We start from the raw sequence: 21,362 nt of genomic DNA, 5'->3' as shown, positions 1-21,362 counted from the left end.
GGTTCCATAGTGGGCAAAAGAATGGACCTTCCGAATTCATAATTGGAAGATTAAAAATAATCGTATTCTTTTCAAAATGTTCTTATAATTTGTTTCTTTTTCAATTTTTATATTTAGGCATTAAATTTTCAACGATTATTTTATGTATTCTTATGTTTTGTATGTAGCTCTTACGGTATTTACTGATTACCACTAATTCTCACTAAAAGGGGAAGCATTTTTTCGGCGATGTCCTCCAAGAATTTTTCAAAGGATTTTATTATAAGCCAATCCCTCAACTTCAGCTTTCAAATATTTTTAAGGAAAAAAAAAAATTTACATTTGGAAATGTACGATAATTTAAGTGGGTGACATATCAAAATTTCGGAAATTAAGCTTAAAAATTGAATGGCCACTCCTCTGGTGGCATATAATCAGCAAAATTAGATAATTTTGACTATTTTAAAACTTTAGACTTAGAACAAACTCTCTGAAGGTAATAACAGACAAATTTTAAAAATCAAAATTCATTCATTTGTACTTAGCTTGTCATTTACCATAATGTTTTAAAACTTTTTTGAGTTTTGACCCTTGGGCAGATAGATAGGGAGTATTGTGTAGCCAACGTATACAAACAATATTAAATTAAAGGACATCATGGAATTTCTTAGACTATTGATGGAAGAATGAATATTTCATAATAATAGTTGATCAAAGAATGTCTTAATATTTGAGAGCTCATTAATTGTTAACTAAATATTTCAATGTTGGGCATATGTTGATTCCACAGTTACCTCAAAAAATACACAAAAGGTTGAAAAAAGTCTAATAAATACACAATTCCAGACTATTTTAAAGTTTTTCTATTAAACGAACACGATTTTACGATTAAATAAATGAATTTCTTTTAACAATCTATTTATTTAATCAATGAATATTTAGCATTTGTAAAGAAATTACACTTTAATAAAAAAATACAGTGTTCAAAAACTAACATTTCTTTATTTTTTAATGCAAAAATAAAGAGGAAAAAGCAATTAAGAATAAAATTCTTATAATTTGACAGAATTTTCCATATTGTCCTAGACAACCAATACTTGAAACTAACTAATTGATTTGGTATAATTAAGAATTCCAAGGCTCTAATAACAATTTTTATTTATTATACAGTAAAAAAAGGTAGCATTACTAATGAATATCAAAAAAATATTTATTTTACTTTTTGTGAATACTTTTGATAAAGTATAATGAGAAAAATAGTTGCTAGAGGAAAGAAAGTAAAAACATACTCAGTTAATGATTTTACAAAGCAGCTCTTTGAATAATAAAGTCTTTACAAGTTGACTCATTTACAAGAACAGTGTTATCTCACAGCATATCTCTTTAAATTTTCATCTGATTTTCTTCACGGAAACAAGGGGCAATCCAAAATAACTGGAGTTGATTGGAGAATTATTTTGAGAAAACAAAATACAAGTTGACTCATTTACAAGAACAGTGTTATCTCACAGCATATCTCTTTAAATTTTCATCTGATTTTCTTCACAGAAACAAGGGGCAATCCAAAATAACTGGAGTTGATTGGAGAATTATTTTGAGAAAACAAAATACAAGTTGACTCATTTACAAGAACAGTGTTATCTCACAGCATATCTCTTTAAATTTTCATCTGATTTTCTTCACAGAAACAAGGGGCAATCCAAAATAACTGGAGTTGATTGGAGAATTATTTTGAGAAAACTAAACAAAATATGATTAAATTTGGTAATAAAAAGACTGCAAAGAAGATGGCACAAAATTTTATACAGTAGGGAACCGATTATCCGAAACGATCGTGACCATAGCTATTCCGGATAACTGATTTTTCCGGTTTTCTGAATCGCTACAAAAAGCCGTTTTTTTTGTTGTTAAACCAAACTATAAAAAAAAATAATAATTATTTGAAAATAATCTTAAAAAGAAGAAAAAACGATGAAGTAATACACTAATGATTATTTCCAAAATGATGGTAAGGTAAACATCTTTCAAAAAAGAAAGAAATATCCTAAAATCTTAAGAGGGAATTATTTTTTTTTTAAATTGAGGGAAAATTTATCGAATTTCGTTCCGTTTTTTTGGTTTTCGGATTTCCGGATAACGGGTCCTGTACTGTATTAATAGAAAATGGTGGATTAAGAATTCAACTGAGAAATTTTTTTTTAATTTTTAAGGTTAACTTCAGTCTAATCAAAATATACTAACAATATAATATCATTATATGAAGCTTTATAAAATATGTTTATTTTTTATTAAGTTTCATATAATGACTGATTTTCAGTAGTAGTAAACAAACAAACAAAAAAACTGTTTTAACTGAGGCATTAAATTAAAGAATTTTTTTTCCCTATTTATTTTTAAACAGAAAAAAGTACTTAAGACTGCTCCAGTTAAGAGCCTGTTTTTTATTGTACTAATGCCTACATACATTTAGTACGTTTGATAACTTGAATGAGTAAACAATTAAAAAAAATGTTAAAATAGTTATAATAGAAATGTTAGAATAAAGTTTTTTGAAACTGATTTTTTTCAGACATTTTTCCAATTCTCCCCACAGTTGATGAAAATATGGTACTTAAATACAGTTGTATTAAAAGGATTGCAGGATTTTAAATTGCATTAAAAACACAAAAGAAGAAATATGGTAAAAGATTTACATATAGGAAAAAATTAAATTAAAAAAATTGCAATTAGAATTTTTTAGATCAAAAATAGTTCTTCGACTAAGAATACATTTTCATTGATTTTTAATCAGAAATCAATCACAATCACTTTATAAACAATAATGATAATAATAAAAAAGATAGCATGAACTTTAGAAAATAATGAAATAATTTTAAATAACAAAACATAATAATAATTATAATAAAAATTGCACATTTTCAGTTCACATTTCATGCACACCAAAGCAGTGTCTTTTTCATACAAATGCAGATTAGAAAAAATGCCAATTTTTCCATCTTTGTTTTGATAAAAAAAAAGAAGAAAAAAAAAGTACAAGTAATAAACAAAATTTGCAATTCTGAGTAAATAACAATAAAAAATATAAAACTAAAAATGACTAACAATTTTATATACTCTTCTTAATAATCAAATTTAAAGTTTCAGTTCATAAACACATAATGTAAGTAGATATGCCCGAAATTCACTTTAAAAATCTATTTCTAGCATTGCCAGGTATGCCAACTTGTAGCGATCAATAGTAATTTTAGAAAAGAAATTTCAATTGATATTCTAGAATGTACAAATTTTAGACTGCAAGTTGAAACACTGAATTGGTATTTTAGAAGTTACATATACACAAAAATTGCAATAACACTTAAGAAAACAGTAGTCAAATATTGCTATTAATAAGTTTAATTTTCAGGTTTTAAAAACTTATATAGGTGTGTAAACCAAAGTAAGCATTTTTTTCTCATCAATCCAGTGGATTTAGTTTTCCTTTAAGTAAATATTGATATTATATAGAAAGTGAAAATATGTAATAAAAGGCTCAAATAAATTCCAAAACAAAACCTACAGCACAATAAAATATTCCTTGAATATAATATAAAGAAAAATACTGATTTTTTAAAAACATTCTTAATAAAAAAATTAACGTATTTTCCGTAATTGAAGAAAAATTTTGGCTGTTTTTCTATACTAGGCATTTGTGAATTTTAAATAATCGCAAGATGTGAAAGCCATGGATTGGAATTTTAATTTAGTTTAAGCACAAGTAAACAAACACATTCTTTGAAGCATTAGTCAGAATGAAATAATTAACAATTATAATTTATAGCGAAAGATATTTAAAAATTACTCATTTTTCAGATGAAGAATTGAGCTGCAATGTAAATGCTTTAATCAAGGTTACGCAAAATCCGATTTTTTGAAATAAAAACTCTCACACATTAAATATGTATAATTCCATAACAATTACAACATTACATCAAGTGTAGTTGAAGACAGTATTTTCATGTTAGAAGCCCTATATATTAAAAAAAAAATGGCAATATGTGTATAATAAGATTTAAAGGAAAACATTACATAAATTATTATATATACAATATATATAAGTAAAATTTCAGGAAAATATTTTTAATCTAATCACCTGTTCTAAAATTAGTTAATTTCATTTCCTTTTAAATTATAAAAGGTAAAAATTAAAAAATGAACTGTGAAACATAATGGAATTTTTAAAATTCCTTCATGCTTCGAAAAATATAAAAAAAATGGCACTATTATTATTAACGTTAAATGGCACTTGAAATTTACAACAAAACAAAGACATAATCAACAATGCAAATTAAGTAGGGGAAAAAAATGATAGCTTTTTAAATATCGCTTGAAAAATTAAACTCTACTAAATTTTCAAGAGAAAGGAAAAAATACACACACGAGAGCTGGTATTCGGAAACTGATATTGACAAATAGCTGATTTTCTCAACTTATTGAGCATCATAAAAGATTGGAAAAGGACTAAATAGAACACACAAGAAGTTTATTAGGCATATGAAAAATGGAAGTTTTCTGGCATCAAATCACAGTCCAATACTCTTTTAAAAAGCAGTAACAAAAAATTTGGCTTTCAGGTAAAAATGAAAAAAACTAAAACACAAACAGCCAACACAACAACTCAATAGGGGGATAAAAAACAATTAAATTAAAATCACAAATATATTTATTAACAACAAAATGTAATAAAAATTGTGCTACAGTTTGTCCAAGTAAATATTAACAGTAAAGAAAAAAAAAAAAACAAAAAAACTATGGCTCATTACATTAACATAAAATCTATAGAATTTTTTTTTCCAGATGACTTGAATGAAAATGAAATTTCATAAATTAAAAACATCACAATTTTATCATTAGTTATGTACACAGCAAAATGAAGTTTTATTTCTAAATATATATGTACATATATTTATTCTTTTATATATTTAAATTCTGGCAGTACAGCCGAATTTATTATGTACAAATTTCATAGTTGTGTGTATAAAATTTAGAAAGTGCTTTGTTTCTTTCCTTGAAGCACCACTTAGGAGTTTACTACTTCTCACTATACTGTCTTGTTTTTTTTATTTTTTTTTATCTGTTCTTTAATACATATGTACAATGAAAGAATGGATGGATTAAGATGCATCTCCACAAACTGCGTTTAAGTATGCAAAGTTGGAACACATTTTGAAAAGAAGAACACAATGTGGCACTATGTGGAAGATATGTTTATGGCTCACTTAGCATAAGATTTGTACAACACAGACTTGCGAATAGTGTCTTTCTCTTGCTCCATGAGGCACAGCAGATCTCGCATGTTTACTCGTTTCACACGGGGGCGAAGCTGCAAGGAAATATTTGCAACATTGTTAGTACAGGGTAGCCTAATTTTTCAACAAAAAATAAGCACCTTTTAAGCATTAAAAAATATTTTCAAGCACTATATACATTTACAAAATGCTAAATAATTTTCAAAGGCTTTGCATGATCATGATAAAATAACTAGTTTCTGACGAAGAACTCTTTTCTTGTTTACATTAGCCACCATAAAACTATAGAGAGATTTTTCGGTTCAATTTCAGCGGGTGGAAAATGAAGTCTGAAATTGAGAATCTTTTGCAAAATGCAGAAGAGTCGCACATGATAGTGCAAGAATAATTCCCACAAGTTCAATATATGCACACGAGGACCCGAACATATTTAATCAAATATGTAAAATGATTGGAGCTTTCATATGCTACTGAACGACGGTACACTGAAATGAATTGTGAAAAACATTGAATAGAACTATGTAAAAACTACGCTTTTGCATAATACATGGCGAAAATCGACACGGTAAAGAAAAAAATAAATCTCATTTTCAAAAAGGGAAAATTAAGCACTTTTTTAAAACGCCCAATGAAAAAAGCATCTTTAAGGGTTTTTAAAAAACGAAATTAAGCAATTTTTAGTATAGCAGACAGAAATATCTTCCTTGAAAATCCCATAGACTTGGCTTTGTGTGGTCACCATTTTTTAAAAGACGAAAATAAAAAACAAATTCCCTGTATTTTCCCACTTAGCAGAGAAAAATTAAAAATTCCCTGTTAGTTTTGGTGATTTTTAAATCCCCTGTATTTTCCAGGTTTTTCCTATTCTCCCTGCAGAGTGGAAGCCCTGTTTAATTCATATATTTCATTCAATACTTTATAAATATGTAACTAGAACACGCTACCTATTTTCGGTTTTAACTCTCAATTTAGACAAGGACTGAAAACAGGCATCTGAAAGCATTATTCTAACCTTAAGCCACAAAAAATGCTTGTCAAATTTAGATCATTCCTGCATTTAAGAACCACACTGTGCAAAAAAAAAAAAAAAGAAAAGAAAAAAAAAGGGCGAAAAATAACCACCTTGTGACTGAATTCTGGTCTGACTCAGAATTGTCTTTGTCTGAAACTAGAAGACCGAAAAAAAAAAAAAAAAAAAAAAACTTCCTCAGATTATTTTACATGCTACTACATTACATATTAAAATTTCACTAAATTAGTGAAATAGTTGTCACAAAACTTTTTAAAAGATGTCCATAAGAAAAACTTATGAGGGCTTCTGTAACAAGTTTGTAATTATAACAAAAGAATAATAGTGAAATAAAAAATGCTGCTAGGTTTCCTGATTGCATGGTTTAGAACAATTTGCGTCCTTTATGTTTAACTGTAACGTATACCTACCAACGTTAAAGAAATAAAATAACAGAGATCTTAATCGCAACATTTTTTTCGGGGGGGGGGGGGGGGGCTATGAGTAAAGTTTTGATGCATCATGCTTAATCATGTAAGTCTAAATTGGAAATAATATAAGCACTTACATTCAGCAAAGTAAAAAATACGTATATAAATCTTGTAGAAAATATTAAATGAGGAGAGAACATTTCAGTTTGAGTAAAATGTGAAATTTTTATAACAAATAATTGTAATAGATGTTAGAATTATTTAACTCTAATCTCAATAACTGATTACTGTTACTGACAATTTTAAGATAGGTTATTTTCCAGGCATAATATAGGAACATTCCAGGTTTTTGTAAAAAAAATTGTAACTTCCCCTGACTATTTCATGATTTTTGGAATTAAAATAAAATTCCCTGACAATTCCAGTTTTTTTCCTGTTCTCCCTGAACCCTTGGGAATACTGTTTCACTGAACAATAAAAAAAAGTTTCAAATCTACAATAAAAATACAATTTCAGGAAAGAAACTGAAATAATTTAAAGTATTTAATGTTTACAGAATAACTATAAACATTAAATATCAAAAGGGTATAATCTAACTAAATATTCTGCTAAAATATATGTCTAAAGTTAAAATAATTTTTTTAAAAAAACAAATTAGGCATTTAGATATGAATAAATTCTACCAATTACACATACATTTTTGAAAATAAAACGGCAAAATTAAAATAATGAGTATAAATTTGATCACTAACCTGAAATTTAGAGCTACCAGTAAACTGACTCGATAAACCCTGAAAATTGAAAAATTTAAACTTTTAGTAACATCATAAGAAAGTAAAAAATATCCTTTAAGAAGTGCCCTTTATTATTATTTTTATTAAAATTTTTTTTTACTTGATTTGAAGATGATAAACTGTTATCTAATTTCGCTTTTTTTCTTGGTCCTATAGCAGCCAAAGCAGTATTATTTGCTTCTCTGTGACGTAGTTCTTCTAGTTCAGCTCTTTGCATCTGGAAAAAAATGCACAATTTAGAATTCAATAACAAATAATTTTATTAATTCAAACTGCAAACATCTTAGATTTGTTTCTCTTTTAACCAGATCGCCACCATAACAGAACTCATTTTTTAAAAAAACATAAAGCAGTGCAACAGATACTAAAATTTTAAAGTTAATAAAAATAAATATTAATATTTGTTCTAACTTACTTCTTTGGCTTTCTGTTTCAACTTTAATTGCTCAGGATCTTCTAGTTTTGACCGGCTCTGTCACAAGAAATAATGTAAATTATTCATTATTTATATTGATATTTAGTCATTATTCATAGATTCAGGGTATCTGCTACATTTTAGATTTTCAAATCCGCGACTTTCCATGAATAATTCCAATAATTTTTCGTAACTTATCGAAGTTACTATTTTCTCTGACAAAAACACAACAATAAATTAAAAAAAAGCATTATAATAACAATAATTGAAATAATAGGCATAACCAAAACTTATACACTGCATCTTAATAATTATTGATTCTAAACTTAAAAAACCAAGTAAAGAAAGAGTTAAAACAATAAAATAGCTATATATACAGGTGGTTATCAAAATAATGGACACACCCCAGATTTTGAAGGAATCCTTTATTAATATGGTACCGTAAATGTTCTCTTTATGAAGGTAACTGTAATTGTTGACACTGGAGAATTCAGATGCTGATTGAGCTCACTTTGGCTGCAGTTGTTTTCTTTTTAGACATTACAATCCGCTTCAATACCCGTCGGTTTCTTTCACTCAGCCTCTCCTTCCGTACACTATTTTGCTTTGCTGAGCTTGTCTTTCCGTGTTGTGTGCATACTGTCATGACTTTAGACACCGTACCTCTAGAAACGCCTAAAAGCTGGGATGTTTCGGTCACTGTTGCTCCAACTAGTCGGGCTTCTACAATTTGGCCTCTCTGAAAATCTGTGAGGTCTGACAGCTTCTGACAAAACATAGACAACTCTGCTAAAGCTCTCTCATACTACCTAATATATGTACTTTTTATATTAAAAAAAACTGGTAGCTAAGATTATATTTTAATTCTTATGAAGCGAATTCTTAAATGTCCCTTTTATTCACAAGTGTTTCCATTATTTTGATAATCACCTGTATATATATATATATAAATAAAAAACACAAAAGCAAATAACTAAATACAGTCAAATATATGTAGTTATTTAAACCTGTTTTATTTGCTCTTAAAAGTGTAATATAGAAAGCCTAAACTAGAATTTTAAATTGATAAAATAAAAATATAATAATAATAAATTGATAAAAGAAATTCTGAAATCACAGAAGTTTAAAAGGTACTTCGTTCTAGAAATGATGTTCTTTCTGTCAGTTTTTGAAAGAACACCTAAATTTTTAAAGAACAGGATACGAACATTTCGTACTTTAAAAAAATATGACTATGAGTGGGGATTTTGTTACAAATTCAGATATTCGGAGCACTGTGAAATTCGGATTTTATATTTAATATTCCATTTTAAAAATTAGATTTTCCGGCAACCTAAATCCATGAATTTCCTTGATTAAAAAAATAAATAAATAAAAGTTAAAATCATGACATTTTATGACAAATTTTGTTCAATACCGAAATCCATGAGTTTCCGGGTGTGCAGATACCCTGCATAATTAAAATATCATAAAATTCTCCATATTTGCATAACACTAAAAATGTAAAAAAGGAAATAATTAACTATTTGAATCAAGTTAACTGATAAACACGTAACTGAAATAACATAAGTAACTTTTATAATAATAAAAAGACATCTAACGATTTCTACTAGTATTAAGTATTCAAAGAAGAAATTTCATAAGTATATAGATCATTGAGATTTTAATTTACACCAAAAATGTTTTAAAAACCTTTGCAGCTCGAAGCAGGATTTCCCTTTCTTGCTCTTCGTGCCTCCTTTTCTCCAGTCTGTCTAATTCTTCTATAAATTTTATTTGAGATCTCACATCTTGGACAACTTCATACCTATTATCATTCTATAATAAAAAATATCCAGATGGTTTTTAAAATAATAAAAACCATTAACTAAGTTCATTCATGATTAAAAACAGTGAAAATAGTACTACAGGGCAGCTATAAATATTCAGGAAGAAAAAAAATCCTGACTAATTGTATAGAATTTTCCTGATTTATTTCACTATAAATTCTTATACAGAAAATGTATTACATAATATTTATACTTAACAGCAAAAGTTGAGAATATTTTTTTTTAAATAAAATTATCACAAGATTCACTAAAAAAAAAGGATCTCAAAATCAAAATAATTATTTCCCCATGACTTTTGGGGTATTTTAATTAAACATCCTGATTTATCTAGATTGATTAAATTTTCCAGGCATTTTTTTATCCCTGTTCAGTTACCACTTGTATTAGCTCTCAATGTTAAGCAATTTAAATAATTAAGAACAAAAATAATATTTATATTTGGAAAGTTATTAATAAATAATAACATCCACAATTTATAAATAAATAAAATTTATATCAAGTTTTTGTTTAATAAACAGGTGGATCCAAGGAACTTAAAATTTCATAAATCTTTAGGGGAAAAAACCCCCCAACAAAAACCAACAATACATCACTTCTATAATAAGCTCAAAGAAACATTATCTTTAATTTAGGTAAGACATTATCAATCCTTCCTAACATAAAATTACATTAAACTAAAGGATAGTATTAGGGAAGATTATACCTTAAATAAAAACTTATCATTCTTAAAAAAGGGTTCCCTTTTTATTTTATTAAAAAATAAAAATAAAAAAATGCCATGATTTGTTCAGATATTTCAGGAAAATTTCAATGTAAATCCAGACTACATTTTATTGATATGATAATTTTTATTTATTATATCAAATACATAACCTTATATTTATAACCTTCTTCCTAATCCCCAAAATTAGCAGGGCTAAACAATGTCCATGAAATTCATGACCCGGAGGAAGTCGGCCACAAAAAGTGGGTTTTCTAGAATGTCCCTCTTGTCCAGTCCAGGATATGTGGGGGAGAAGCCTGCATGTTGTGGCACCTGGGGCAGTTTAGGAAGATTTTAACACTACCCTCGAAAGAAAGAGACTTAAGGTGGCCGCTGGTAAGCCTGGTAATCGGCGTCTGATCCTTGCGGTTGCACCGAATGTTGAGTGCACCTCCTGGACGGGTGCTCTGGTACCAGTGATGTTTGGGGGGTACGAGCCAGGAAACATTGTCTTCTTTTTTCTTTTTCAATGCCAATTCCATGAAGGTGAGTGAATTTGGACTCATCAAAGTTTCTTCTGTCCCCTCCTTAGCCAGAGTGTCGGCGATATCATTGCCCAGAACCCCAACGTGAGAAGGGATCCACTGGAGATGTACTTCACACAGTTGTGAGAGGGTTTTAAGTTTGTGCAGGATAGAAGCTCCTGTTTCGTTTCTCACCTTCCGACAATGCGATAAGTTCTGTATGGAACTGAGACTGTCAGAGAGTATCCAGATATTATTGTGATCCTGTAGTGTTAGAAGAGAATCCAGGGCAGTATCAATAGCAATGAGTTCACTTCTAAAAACTGAGCAGTAAACAGGGTTCCTTTTGGTGATGTTAAATCAGTAATTAATTGATTTAATGCAGACACCGCTGCCAGATGATGTGTCCGTCTTGCTTCCGTCTGTGTACACCAGTATTATGTGTTTGGGGATAGAATTTATAACCACCAAAGAAAGTTGTTTAAGCAATACCGGGTGATCCAATTTCTTGTTAACTTGTGAAGAAAGGTATTGATGGAGATTAACACCAGGAAGTCCTTCAGTTGGGTCAATAAATTGTTTATTAAGGCAATCCTCAACATTTCCAGCAAGAACGTTGTTAATTACGGCCTGGCTAAACGGGCTATTCTTCTTAAGTCTCTGGTTGCTGCTCCACCTTTGTAGATAATCTACTGTTCTGTTTTGGTGTCCAAGGCTAGAGAGTTTATTAAAGTATTTAGTTAGGAGATAATTTCTTCTGAGACCTAAAGGCTGGAGGTCGGTCTCAAACAAGACAATGTCATTTGGGCAACTGTTTCTGAGTCCAGTAATTATGCTATGTCAAATATTAGATTTTATGAGCAAAAAAAAAAAAAAATTCATAATAATAATAAATAAATAAATCATTGAATGAGGATGGAAACATGGAAAAGTTTCCCTATATCAATAGAGGAAATTTTACAACAAATAATTTTAATAGATATCATAATTATTTAAATCGAATCTGAATAACTGATTACTGTTACTGACAATTTTAAGATTGGTTCTTTTCTAGGTATGACTTAGGAATTTTCCAGGCAAAAAAAAAAAAAAAAAAAAAGAAAAAAAAAAAGCAACTTCCCCCTTTTTTTAGAGTCAAAATAAATTTCCCAGACAACTACAGGTTTTCCCTGATCCGTGGGAGCACTATCAGAAATAAAATAACTTGACAATGGAAAAAGATAAGACTTAAAATACACTGGAAGAAAATGTACAGAAACACAAGTGTGTAAAAAAAAAACATTTTGTACTCAGCATTCTTCGAAATATTTTAACAATTTGGGGGAAAAATTAGGATTAAAAGCAGGCAAAGTAAAATAAAAGAAAGAAGACTTTAAAGTGAGTAAATATACCTTAATGTTTTCCATTCTATGCTCAGAAATTATACTCAATTTTTCTATCATTGTTTTTAACCTTGTTTGAGATGCATGAGATATTAAGTTGATAACATCAGGAGAAACTTCTTCAATACCCAGTTTTCTTGCTGCAGGAAAGTACATATGTAAACAATTTACTATAAAGGATGTATCATGTATACACACACATATATAATTATGCACATTCATATTAATTAACACACTCAGGAAGAAGCAGCAAAATAAATTTTTTTACGACATAATTTTAAAAATAATATTGATACATGCCATTGCAAGTTAAGAAAAGACCATTGTGGTATAGGATTTAAGTAATCATCTGCGATTGCATATAGTTTTGTTGTATTTTGTTATCAAATTATACAAATATGCTTTCAAAAAAATTTAAAAACTTTTAAAAGTTAAACATATCAAACAGAATTTTAATTTGTGCTTTCTTTTACAATATATATATAAATAGAATTATAGAAAAAAGGTTACAGTTTTAAAGCCTTCCTAAACTCCTAGACTTGGCAACATAATTTAATAAATAAAGAGGACATTCCCTCTTGAAAAAGAAGCAACTATATGACGTTTTAAGAGAATCGGACTTGATTGGACAACTAAAAATGGTGCATCGAAACAAATCAAATGCGAGATAAGAACTTTTACTTTTGTTTCGCTGTAAATCGTCTACAAGAAAATGCATTTATTTTTCTTTCATCAGTTTCTTTTAAATGTGGACAGAAAGGCATATATTTGTTATGATTTTTAGGTATAATTTTTATTTATTCTCATTACTTGTTAATAACTTATTATTATTCATAAGAAAGCAAGCAAAAGGGATACTGAGCATATCGTTCAAGAGTTGGCAATATTGATAATGGATCGAACTGGGAAATTGTCATCCATTTGGTGTCTGGTGTGCTCTCAGATGCAAACAGGCTCTCTCCACAGGAATAAAGGTTTTTTCTAACTTGCAACAGAGTATACATTGGAAAATAGCGTATCTAGAATCGGTGGGACTTTCTGAAGTCCGTATAATAGATTTTTCCGTATAATAGACCCCCAAGGTAAACAAAGCTTAAAACGATCTGAATCTAAGAAACAAAAAATAAATAAACATTTTTAGGGCAATAATGTTTTAGTATTAGAATGATATCTAATCAATAAAAAAAAATATTAGAAAAAAAAATTGCTTAAAATATAGAAAACGGAACATTCCTTGAAAACAATTGCAAAATAGAGAAAGTTGCAATATGGAAGTTGGTTAAATAGAAGCCTGATATATATATTACAGATAAACTATTTGAATCAAAACATTGAACATTTGTTCAATGGCGTACTATAAATAAAAAAACAATGGGGACAGTTGCTTTCTATTACAATAAAGAGAGATATTTAGTTTGTTTGAACATACCAATTAAACGTATTTTCTTTTCTAAAGCAGATGAGAATAAGAAGCTTTCATCTTTACAAGATCTGATTTGTGTACCCACTATTTCTGCATTGGAAGCTAGAATTTTTTGGCTCTCCTCAATTAAATTAACACCACCCATTGCAGCCACATCATTTATATCATCATCCTCTCTGGAATAAAATTAGATTTGGTAAAAACATTTATTTGTAAATTACATGTACTACATTATTCGTTAATTAATAAGCATATGAAAATGCAATTTATTGAAAAATAAAAAGTTTAAAGCATAACAATTTATATATTTAGTACTTTATTCTAATATTTTAAATCAAATATAATAAATAAAATTACAAGAAAAATTTTAAACTCTTGACTGTGTTAAACGGTTTTCAAAAAAGCTATAGTAAAATTGATCAAAAAACACTGTTATAAAAAGTGACGCGATAAAATTTTTCAATTTTATTAACATTAGCTTTCTTTTTCTCTATAATCAAAGGGCATGTCATATGATTCACAAGGATTGTGCAAACTGTAGTCGTTTATGCTAATCCAAGTAGGAATATATCAGCATATCAACAGTTGCTTTCTTATTTTGCCGTAAGCTTTGTTTAATTAATTATCTTACAAACAGATACAAGAAAAATGATTACAAATGCAACCCTTCTTTAAAAATATCTTTGCCTCGTTATCAACTAGTTGTATACTAATCCGTAAAAAAAAGATACACAAAGCTTTAACAGAGAAAAATGTATCATTAAGAAGCATAGGTTCAGTTGAAAGAGATTGTTTATCACAAATTTAGATATTTGCTCAGATAAACCACATATAAAACTTAAAATATTAAAGTAAGTAAAGGAAATTAACTGCAGCACCAACAAAATTTTAAACTTGAATTAAAAATTTCGGATTAACAATGCAGCTTGGGATGCTGCACTATTTTCACTGCAGCATAATGCAGGGGTGATTGTGTCACAGAGTTAAACACCCTGAAAATTCAATGTGCAAAAAATCAATATTAATTTACATATCATACATTTTTTATATTTAACATAATTTTCTTTCATGTCGTGAACATGAATCGTGAAATCAGATATTAAAATTGTGTGACTATATTATTTTAAAATTGCGTGGATATGAATTGCAACGGGTAACTTTTAAATTAGGTAAACACGAAAACCGATGTTAGACATTAAAACCGTGCAGTTTCAGATATTAAAAAGGTTGAAAATACGACAAATCAAATTGGTGAAAAATCACGTGTATGAAAACGTCTTGTTACAGTGATTAAGCAAAGGTTTAAAGATTTAAATTTTAGGTAAATTCTCCCCCCCCCCTCTGGATTATTAGTTTTGATTCGCAAAAGTCTGTGGATCAATAATCTTGAGATATGCTGAGTTATGCGAAAAAATGATATAACCGATCCAAAATGGCGAAAATCTGCCAAACCAAATTAATCAATTGGCGGATTCCTGCCCATCGGAAGAAGAACCACGCGTATGTAAGTGTCTCGTTATCGTGAATCAGCGAAAGCATCAAAATTTGGATTTTTAATTGAGGAATTCCGTGAATATTTTGTTGGATTATAAGCTTTTGATTAGCAAAAGTTCAAGAACTAACGGTCTTGAGAAATGCAGAATTCCGCAATATTCCAAGAAAAATCATATGCCCTGCTCTTCATTTTTTCACCCGGAAGGATAATATGAAAAAACCCGGAATTCCAGGATACCCCCGGAATACAATCACCCTGGGTACTGTAATCAGCAGGCATATACCACACAGATTTTTAAGAATTTAAGCATTTGACGAACTGAGAAATATTGTATTCTATAATTTTTCAAGACCTAGAAATCAATAGGAAAAAAATATAAGATAGTTTTCAAGGCAATAAATAATTTAGAAACAACAAACCTGAGAGAAGAGAAAGCTCTTTTTCCTTGGTCCTTTGCAGAACTAATGAATGCAGGTTTTGCAGTAAAAGGAAACTTAGATTGCAATGCAGTAACCGTCGCTGGCGAGGCTGCAGCTACAGATGAACCAACAAGTGTTTTTCCAACCAATATACTTTTGGATTGGTTATTAGGAACAGTAGACCTCAGTTGCTGAAATGATATGCAAATAAATCTTATTCTTCCACTCCAATCAAAGTTAATTATTACCTTTCAAAAATGAGGTACATTTACAAATGCCAATAATATGCCATATTGTTTTTAAAATTTAGCTTTAATAATGCAAAGTTATTCACATGCAAAGTTATTCATAATATATCATACCTGCCAACATTGGAGAAATAAAATAACGGAGATTTTACTAGTGAAATTTTTTAGGCTACGAGCAAAGTTTTCATCATCAAGTCAAAAAGAGAAATTTAAAATAATATAAGCACTTACATTTTGCGAAGTAAAAAATAGGTATATAAATCTTTATAAAAATATTGTTTTAAAAAACATTATATATAATTACTTAAACTATTTTATTTTACAACCGTCATTGAACAGCCAACCCAATTTTGGGTTTACGACTATTAATGTTCAACTCTGTAGTCTTGTATTTTTGAACTCAATTCAGAAGACAAGGGAACTCTTGGATCAGGTATTGGGAGAAATTTATCTTCGTGGAGAACTTTTTGTGAGAACTAACCCTCATTTGAGTTACATGGAGAGGAAAAACCACAAAAACCTCCCACGGTTAGCCTAACAGCAAGGGGACTAACCCGTATTCAACCACTGAGGATATTTAAAGTCAGCACTGTAGTCGGTACAAGCTGGACGTGGAATTTGTATCGACCAGTCATCACTGAGATTTGAACCCGGTTCACCTCATTGGAAGGCAAACGCTCTATCCCCCGAGTCATCACGGCTTGACTTAAGCTATTAACACTCAACATACTGCAGTACTGGCAATAGACAATCTGTGGAGGGATAAGAGAAGTATTTTTGCCCTCAATGAATATTTTATCACCAAAAACTTTTTTTTTAAAAATTTCTTTAACAAATACGGAGACATTTAAGAATACATAGGCATACAGGAAACAGTCGTAAAATACATTCATTAAAAAAACAGCAGACTAGGCAGGTATATATTCCCAGAATTCCTGTAAAAAATAAGTTAAAAAAAAATATGCACATTAGAACAAAAGTGCTATCGAAATTTAACATACGATTATTAAAGAAGGGGAACTAAAAACTTAAAAAAACATGTCTGAGTATCACAGAAAAGTTTATTAGAAACACCTCTAGGATTTTTTTTAAGACAATCAAACTGGTTTTGCTGTTTTAAATCAAACCTTCCTCACAAGTCATTCGATAGTATTAATCTTAAATATTAATCCCCACCCCTAATATGTAGACTTTTAGATTTCATTTTTGAGACTGACTTGAAAAATATATATTAATTTTGGTTATTATGGAACACACTGAGCATTTTTTATAAAAACATAACACACAATTAAAGAATAAATAATAATAAAAAAAAAATTCTTACTTACCCCAGCAAATCTTTGATTTAGAGTTGTTGTGTTTTGTGTGATAAGTTGAGTTGTAAGTGGTGAACCAGAGTTTGTCATAAGGCGTACTTGAGTAGTGGGTTGTAAGAGAGGCCTCTTTTGTCCAAGCTAACCATTAAAAAAAGTATAAATAAAAAAAGTGTTACAAATTAATTGTCTTCTTATAGAGACATAGAAAGTTGGAAATTATATATATTTAATTATCCAATAGAAGAATCTTAAATTAAACACAGAATCATTTAGAGGTTTTAACATAGAAAATTTCATGACATTAAAAGCTTAAAACCTACATAAGACACGAACATAGGTCTTTTACAACTTTACGTCATAATTAGATTCTTTTTTTATGTGCGTGTGTTATGTGACAGGCCTCCTTGTGGTGCACCATGGGTAACACTAAATTTGTTACAGCATTGCCTCGTTTCAGCTCATTCTTTTGAACATTTAAAAATTTGCCTTTCCCATAAGAAATTCCCCGGCCAAAAAGACAAAAATAATAAATTTTTAGACCTTGTTAAGGAAATCAATTTACTGAGCATGCTTTCGTCTTCTTGACTGGAGATTTCCATGTTTTTCTTGAATTCTATGAAAAAAATTTATATAAGCCATGCCTATAGCACGAATCAAATTTATTGCATATTAAACAATAGAAAAAAGACACCCTAGGGACATTTGGAGGCATGTCTACATGGATGGACCCATGATTACACGCGTTTGGGCAATTATATTTTGCATTTTATGAGTCAGGGGGAAGAGACACCAACGGTTTTTATGTCCAAGTGGAAGCTATTTTCCTTAGCTTTAATTAAGTTCACACAAGGATGACTTTTCTCATGCTCTCATTTTTTTTCAATAGTTACGATATTTCGATAGGTTTACCAACAATAAATCTTGCAGTTTTTATAATTTTATTTATTTATTTTATATATTATCAATACCAATTTTAGGGCGCATAGCCAAATCTTTCAAAAAAAAAGAAAAAAAAGGCCTTTTAAGTACTTTTTAAGCACTAAAAATATTTTTAAGCATTCAACACAGAACTCAACACATTGGATGCATGAGGATGAGGAAGTATGATGACACTGGGTGAAGGGGGTCGAACACCTTAGATGGTCAGTTCTCTTGTAATTAATGAATGCCTTAATTAAGGTAGATTTTTCTGGAATTAAGGAATCAATTTGTAAAGAATGAGTTAACTACCTGAAGATGAGTTAAGTTGGATGCATGAGGATGAGGAAGTATGATGGCACTGGGTGGAGGGGCAGTTCTTTTGTTATTAATGAATGCCTTAAATAAGGCAGATTTTTCTGGAATTAAGGAATCAATTTGTAAAGAATGAGTTAACTACCTGAAGATGAGTTAAGTTGGATGCATGAGGATGAGGAAGTATGATGGCACTGGGTGGAGGGGCAGTTCTTTTGTTATTAATGAATGCCTTAAATAAGGCAGATTTTTCTGGAATTAAGGAATCAATTTGTAAAGAATGAGTTAACTACCTGAAGATGAGTTAAGTTGGATGCATGAGGATGAGGAAGTATGATGGCACTGGGTGGAGGGGCAGTTCTTTTGTTATTAATGAATGCCTTAAATAAGGCAGATTTTTCTGGAATTAAGGAATCAATTTGTAAAGAATGAGTTAACTACCTGAAGATGAGTTAAGTTGGATGCATGAGGATGAGGAAGTATGATGGCACTGGGTGGAGGGGCAGTTCTTTTGTAATTAATGAATGCCTTAAATAAGGCAGATTTTTCTGGAATTAAGGAATCAATTTGTAAAGAATGAGTTAACTACCTGAAGATGAGTTAAGTTGGATGCATGAGAATGAGGAAGTATGATGGCACTGGGTGGAGGGGCAGTTCTTTTGTAATTAATGAATGCCTTAAATAAGGCAGATTTTTCTGGAATTAAGGAATCAATTTGTAAAGAATGAGTTAACTACCTGAAGATGAGTTAAGTTGGATGCATGAGGATGAGGAAGTATGATGGCACTGGGTGGAGGGGCAGTTCTTTTGTAATTAATGAATGCCTTAAATAAGGCAGATTTTTCTGGAATTAAGGAATCAATTTGTAAAGAATGAGTTAACTACCTGAAGATGAGTTAAGTTGGATGCATGAGGATGAGGAAGTATGATGGCACTGGGTGGAGGGGGTCGAACACCTTCAATGGTCAGTTCTTTTGTAATTAATGAATGCCTTAAATAAGGCAGATTTTTCTGGAAAAAAAAACATTTCATTGATAAGACTAAAAAGATATATTGCTTCATCTTTATATAAATTTACTTCATATTCATAAAAACAAGTTAGAAATTTACATATTACTTACATTTTTATGTGGATAAAGAGAAAAAATTTAAGGTAATCATAGATTATGAAGTTAATCAAGACTTATGAATGAGAAAGGCAACTAAAATGAGATCATACTTTAAGAAAAGGAACTAAATATGGCTGAGGTGCTGAGTTCAACTCTTTTTGTAGCTTTGATGTGAACTCCTCTGCTTGCATTGTGCCATCCTGTATAAATAAAATTCATTATTTAATCAATTTAATAATATTATGAGAAACACTCTTTAACCAAATCAGAGTCATTAATAAATTTTGATCAATATAAACAAGGAAAAATACTTTTAATCTTTAGTAAAAGTGACAAGAAAAATAATATTGACAAACACAACTGGAACATTATTTGAAAAATACAGAAAAAAATATTAAAAGAAAAATTGCAATCAATGCTTGAACAGCAACTGGTTTTTAAAGCAATTTATTACAGTATAAAGCTGACAAAATATTGTAGTGCATAGTTTTTTTAAAATTAATTTTAACAGTTATAAGTTCCTTTAAAATTATTTAATGGTTATTAGCTATATTTTGACTAAAAAAAATATAATTAAACAAAGTCAATGATTAAATAAATATATCATGAAGTATGCATAGTTGCCAATATGGATAGGAAAAAATCCGTTAGATTTCACGAAATATAAATTTCATGCACACTGTTGCATAATATACTAAATTATTTTACACATAAGGAACTTTATTATATTAATATCGATAAATGGTCTGCAATATTTTCCATTTATGATTGATATTGGATGAATTTTAAATGTTTTTATTATGTTAACTCATAATTTTAAATAGTAGTAGACAAGTAATTCATTATTGATAATTAAAAGATTTTATGATTATAAAAAAGGGAGTTCTGAATAAAAATAAACTGAAAATTGTGGAACAAAGGAAAAGAAAGAAAATCGTTAAATTGATTCCTATAAGTGAGACTCGCTTCATTATATATTGGCAATACTTATTTAAATATTCAAGTAAGCAATTAATTGTAAAAAAAAATTCTATTTCAATAGGGATGCAGTTCAAAAAACTTACTCAATTTTAGGGAATTTTCTAAAATGTACAAAAACCAGGAGAATTTTTATTACACCAGGAGAAACAGACAAGATCCAGTAGAGTTGTCAGTATGTGTTTTTGTTAGATATTGTAACACATCGAGATAAAGGTGTTTTGAATAACTAATACAATTTGTTGTAGCATCCTTTAATGTGTTCTTAGTATTGGACATTAAATAGGTAATATACATAGAGCTCGTGAAATTAAATAATAGTGTTTCAATCCCCGTGTCAGAATAGCAGTAACATGGCGACATTGTCGCAGAATGTTAAAGAGTTCTTGCAGAAAGATTTTTCGTTTGAAAGGCAAAAAATTATACTTTTCTTTTATACAGTAATTCACACATAATATTTAAAAATCATGCATTTAGATAATCACTTTTTGACATGCTCAATTTACGTCGATAATATCGTAAATGGATGTAATGCTTCGATTGTATTTTTGGCAGTTATTGATTTTCACATGGTTTTTAAATATCCCGATATAAAATATAGAAAATTCGAACCGTGCATTTGAGTATTTACTTCTTAAGGCAATAATTTAATCAAACTTTAGGCATTTATTGCTATTGCTCCTTAGTTTTTAAATTCAATATTTTTTACGATATTATTTATTACAACAACCTAATCTCGAGACAAAACACATATTTGAGGAGTCCGATTCGCATTATTTTATCGTCGATC

At 29.2% G+C, this 21,362-nt stretch overlaps 1 protein-coding gene across 2 annotated transcripts in view; it reads right to left on the bottom strand.

Moving 5' to 3' along the window:
- Positions 1-5,066: 5,066 nt before the first annotated feature.
- LOC107451845 (transcription initiation factor TFIID subunit 4) overlaps positions 5,067-21,362 on the bottom strand; it is a 32,491-nt gene continuing 16,195 nt past the window's right edge. Inside the window, exons 7-17 of one of the 2 annotated variants that reach the window (XM_087149484.1) lie at positions 19,705-19,794; positions 19,371-19,496; positions 17,265-17,390; positions 15,689-15,879; positions 13,781-13,950; positions 12,361-12,491; positions 9,606-9,731; positions 7,914-7,970; positions 7,599-7,715; positions 7,457-7,495; positions 5,067-5,338 (exon numbers count right to left, since the gene is read on the bottom strand). In XM_087149484.1, coding sequence (XP_087005610.1) covers positions 5,231-5,338; positions 7,457-7,495; positions 7,599-7,715; positions 7,914-7,970; positions 9,606-9,731; positions 12,361-12,491; positions 13,781-13,950; positions 15,689-15,879; positions 17,265-17,390; positions 19,371-19,496; positions 19,705-19,794 — 1,281 coding nt within the window. In that variant the 3' untranslated portion in view covers positions 5,067-5,230. The remainder of the gene's footprint in view (positions 5,339-7,456; positions 7,496-7,598; positions 7,716-7,913; positions 7,971-9,605; positions 9,732-12,360; positions 12,492-13,780; positions 13,951-15,688; positions 15,880-17,264; positions 17,391-19,370; positions 19,497-19,704; positions 19,795-21,362) is intronic. The other variant, XM_087149490.1, reaches the window with a different exon arrangement.

This window comes from Parasteatoda tepidariorum, chromosome 1, assembly GCF_982258835.1.
Source record: "Parasteatoda tepidariorum strain Cologne lab strain chromosome 1, Ptep-v5.0, whole genome shotgun sequence".
Lineage (NCBI taxonomy): Eukaryota > Metazoa > Arthropoda > Arachnida > Araneae > Theridiidae > Parasteatoda > Parasteatoda tepidariorum.
This window is presented reverse-complemented; position numbering and strand designations above follow the sequence as displayed.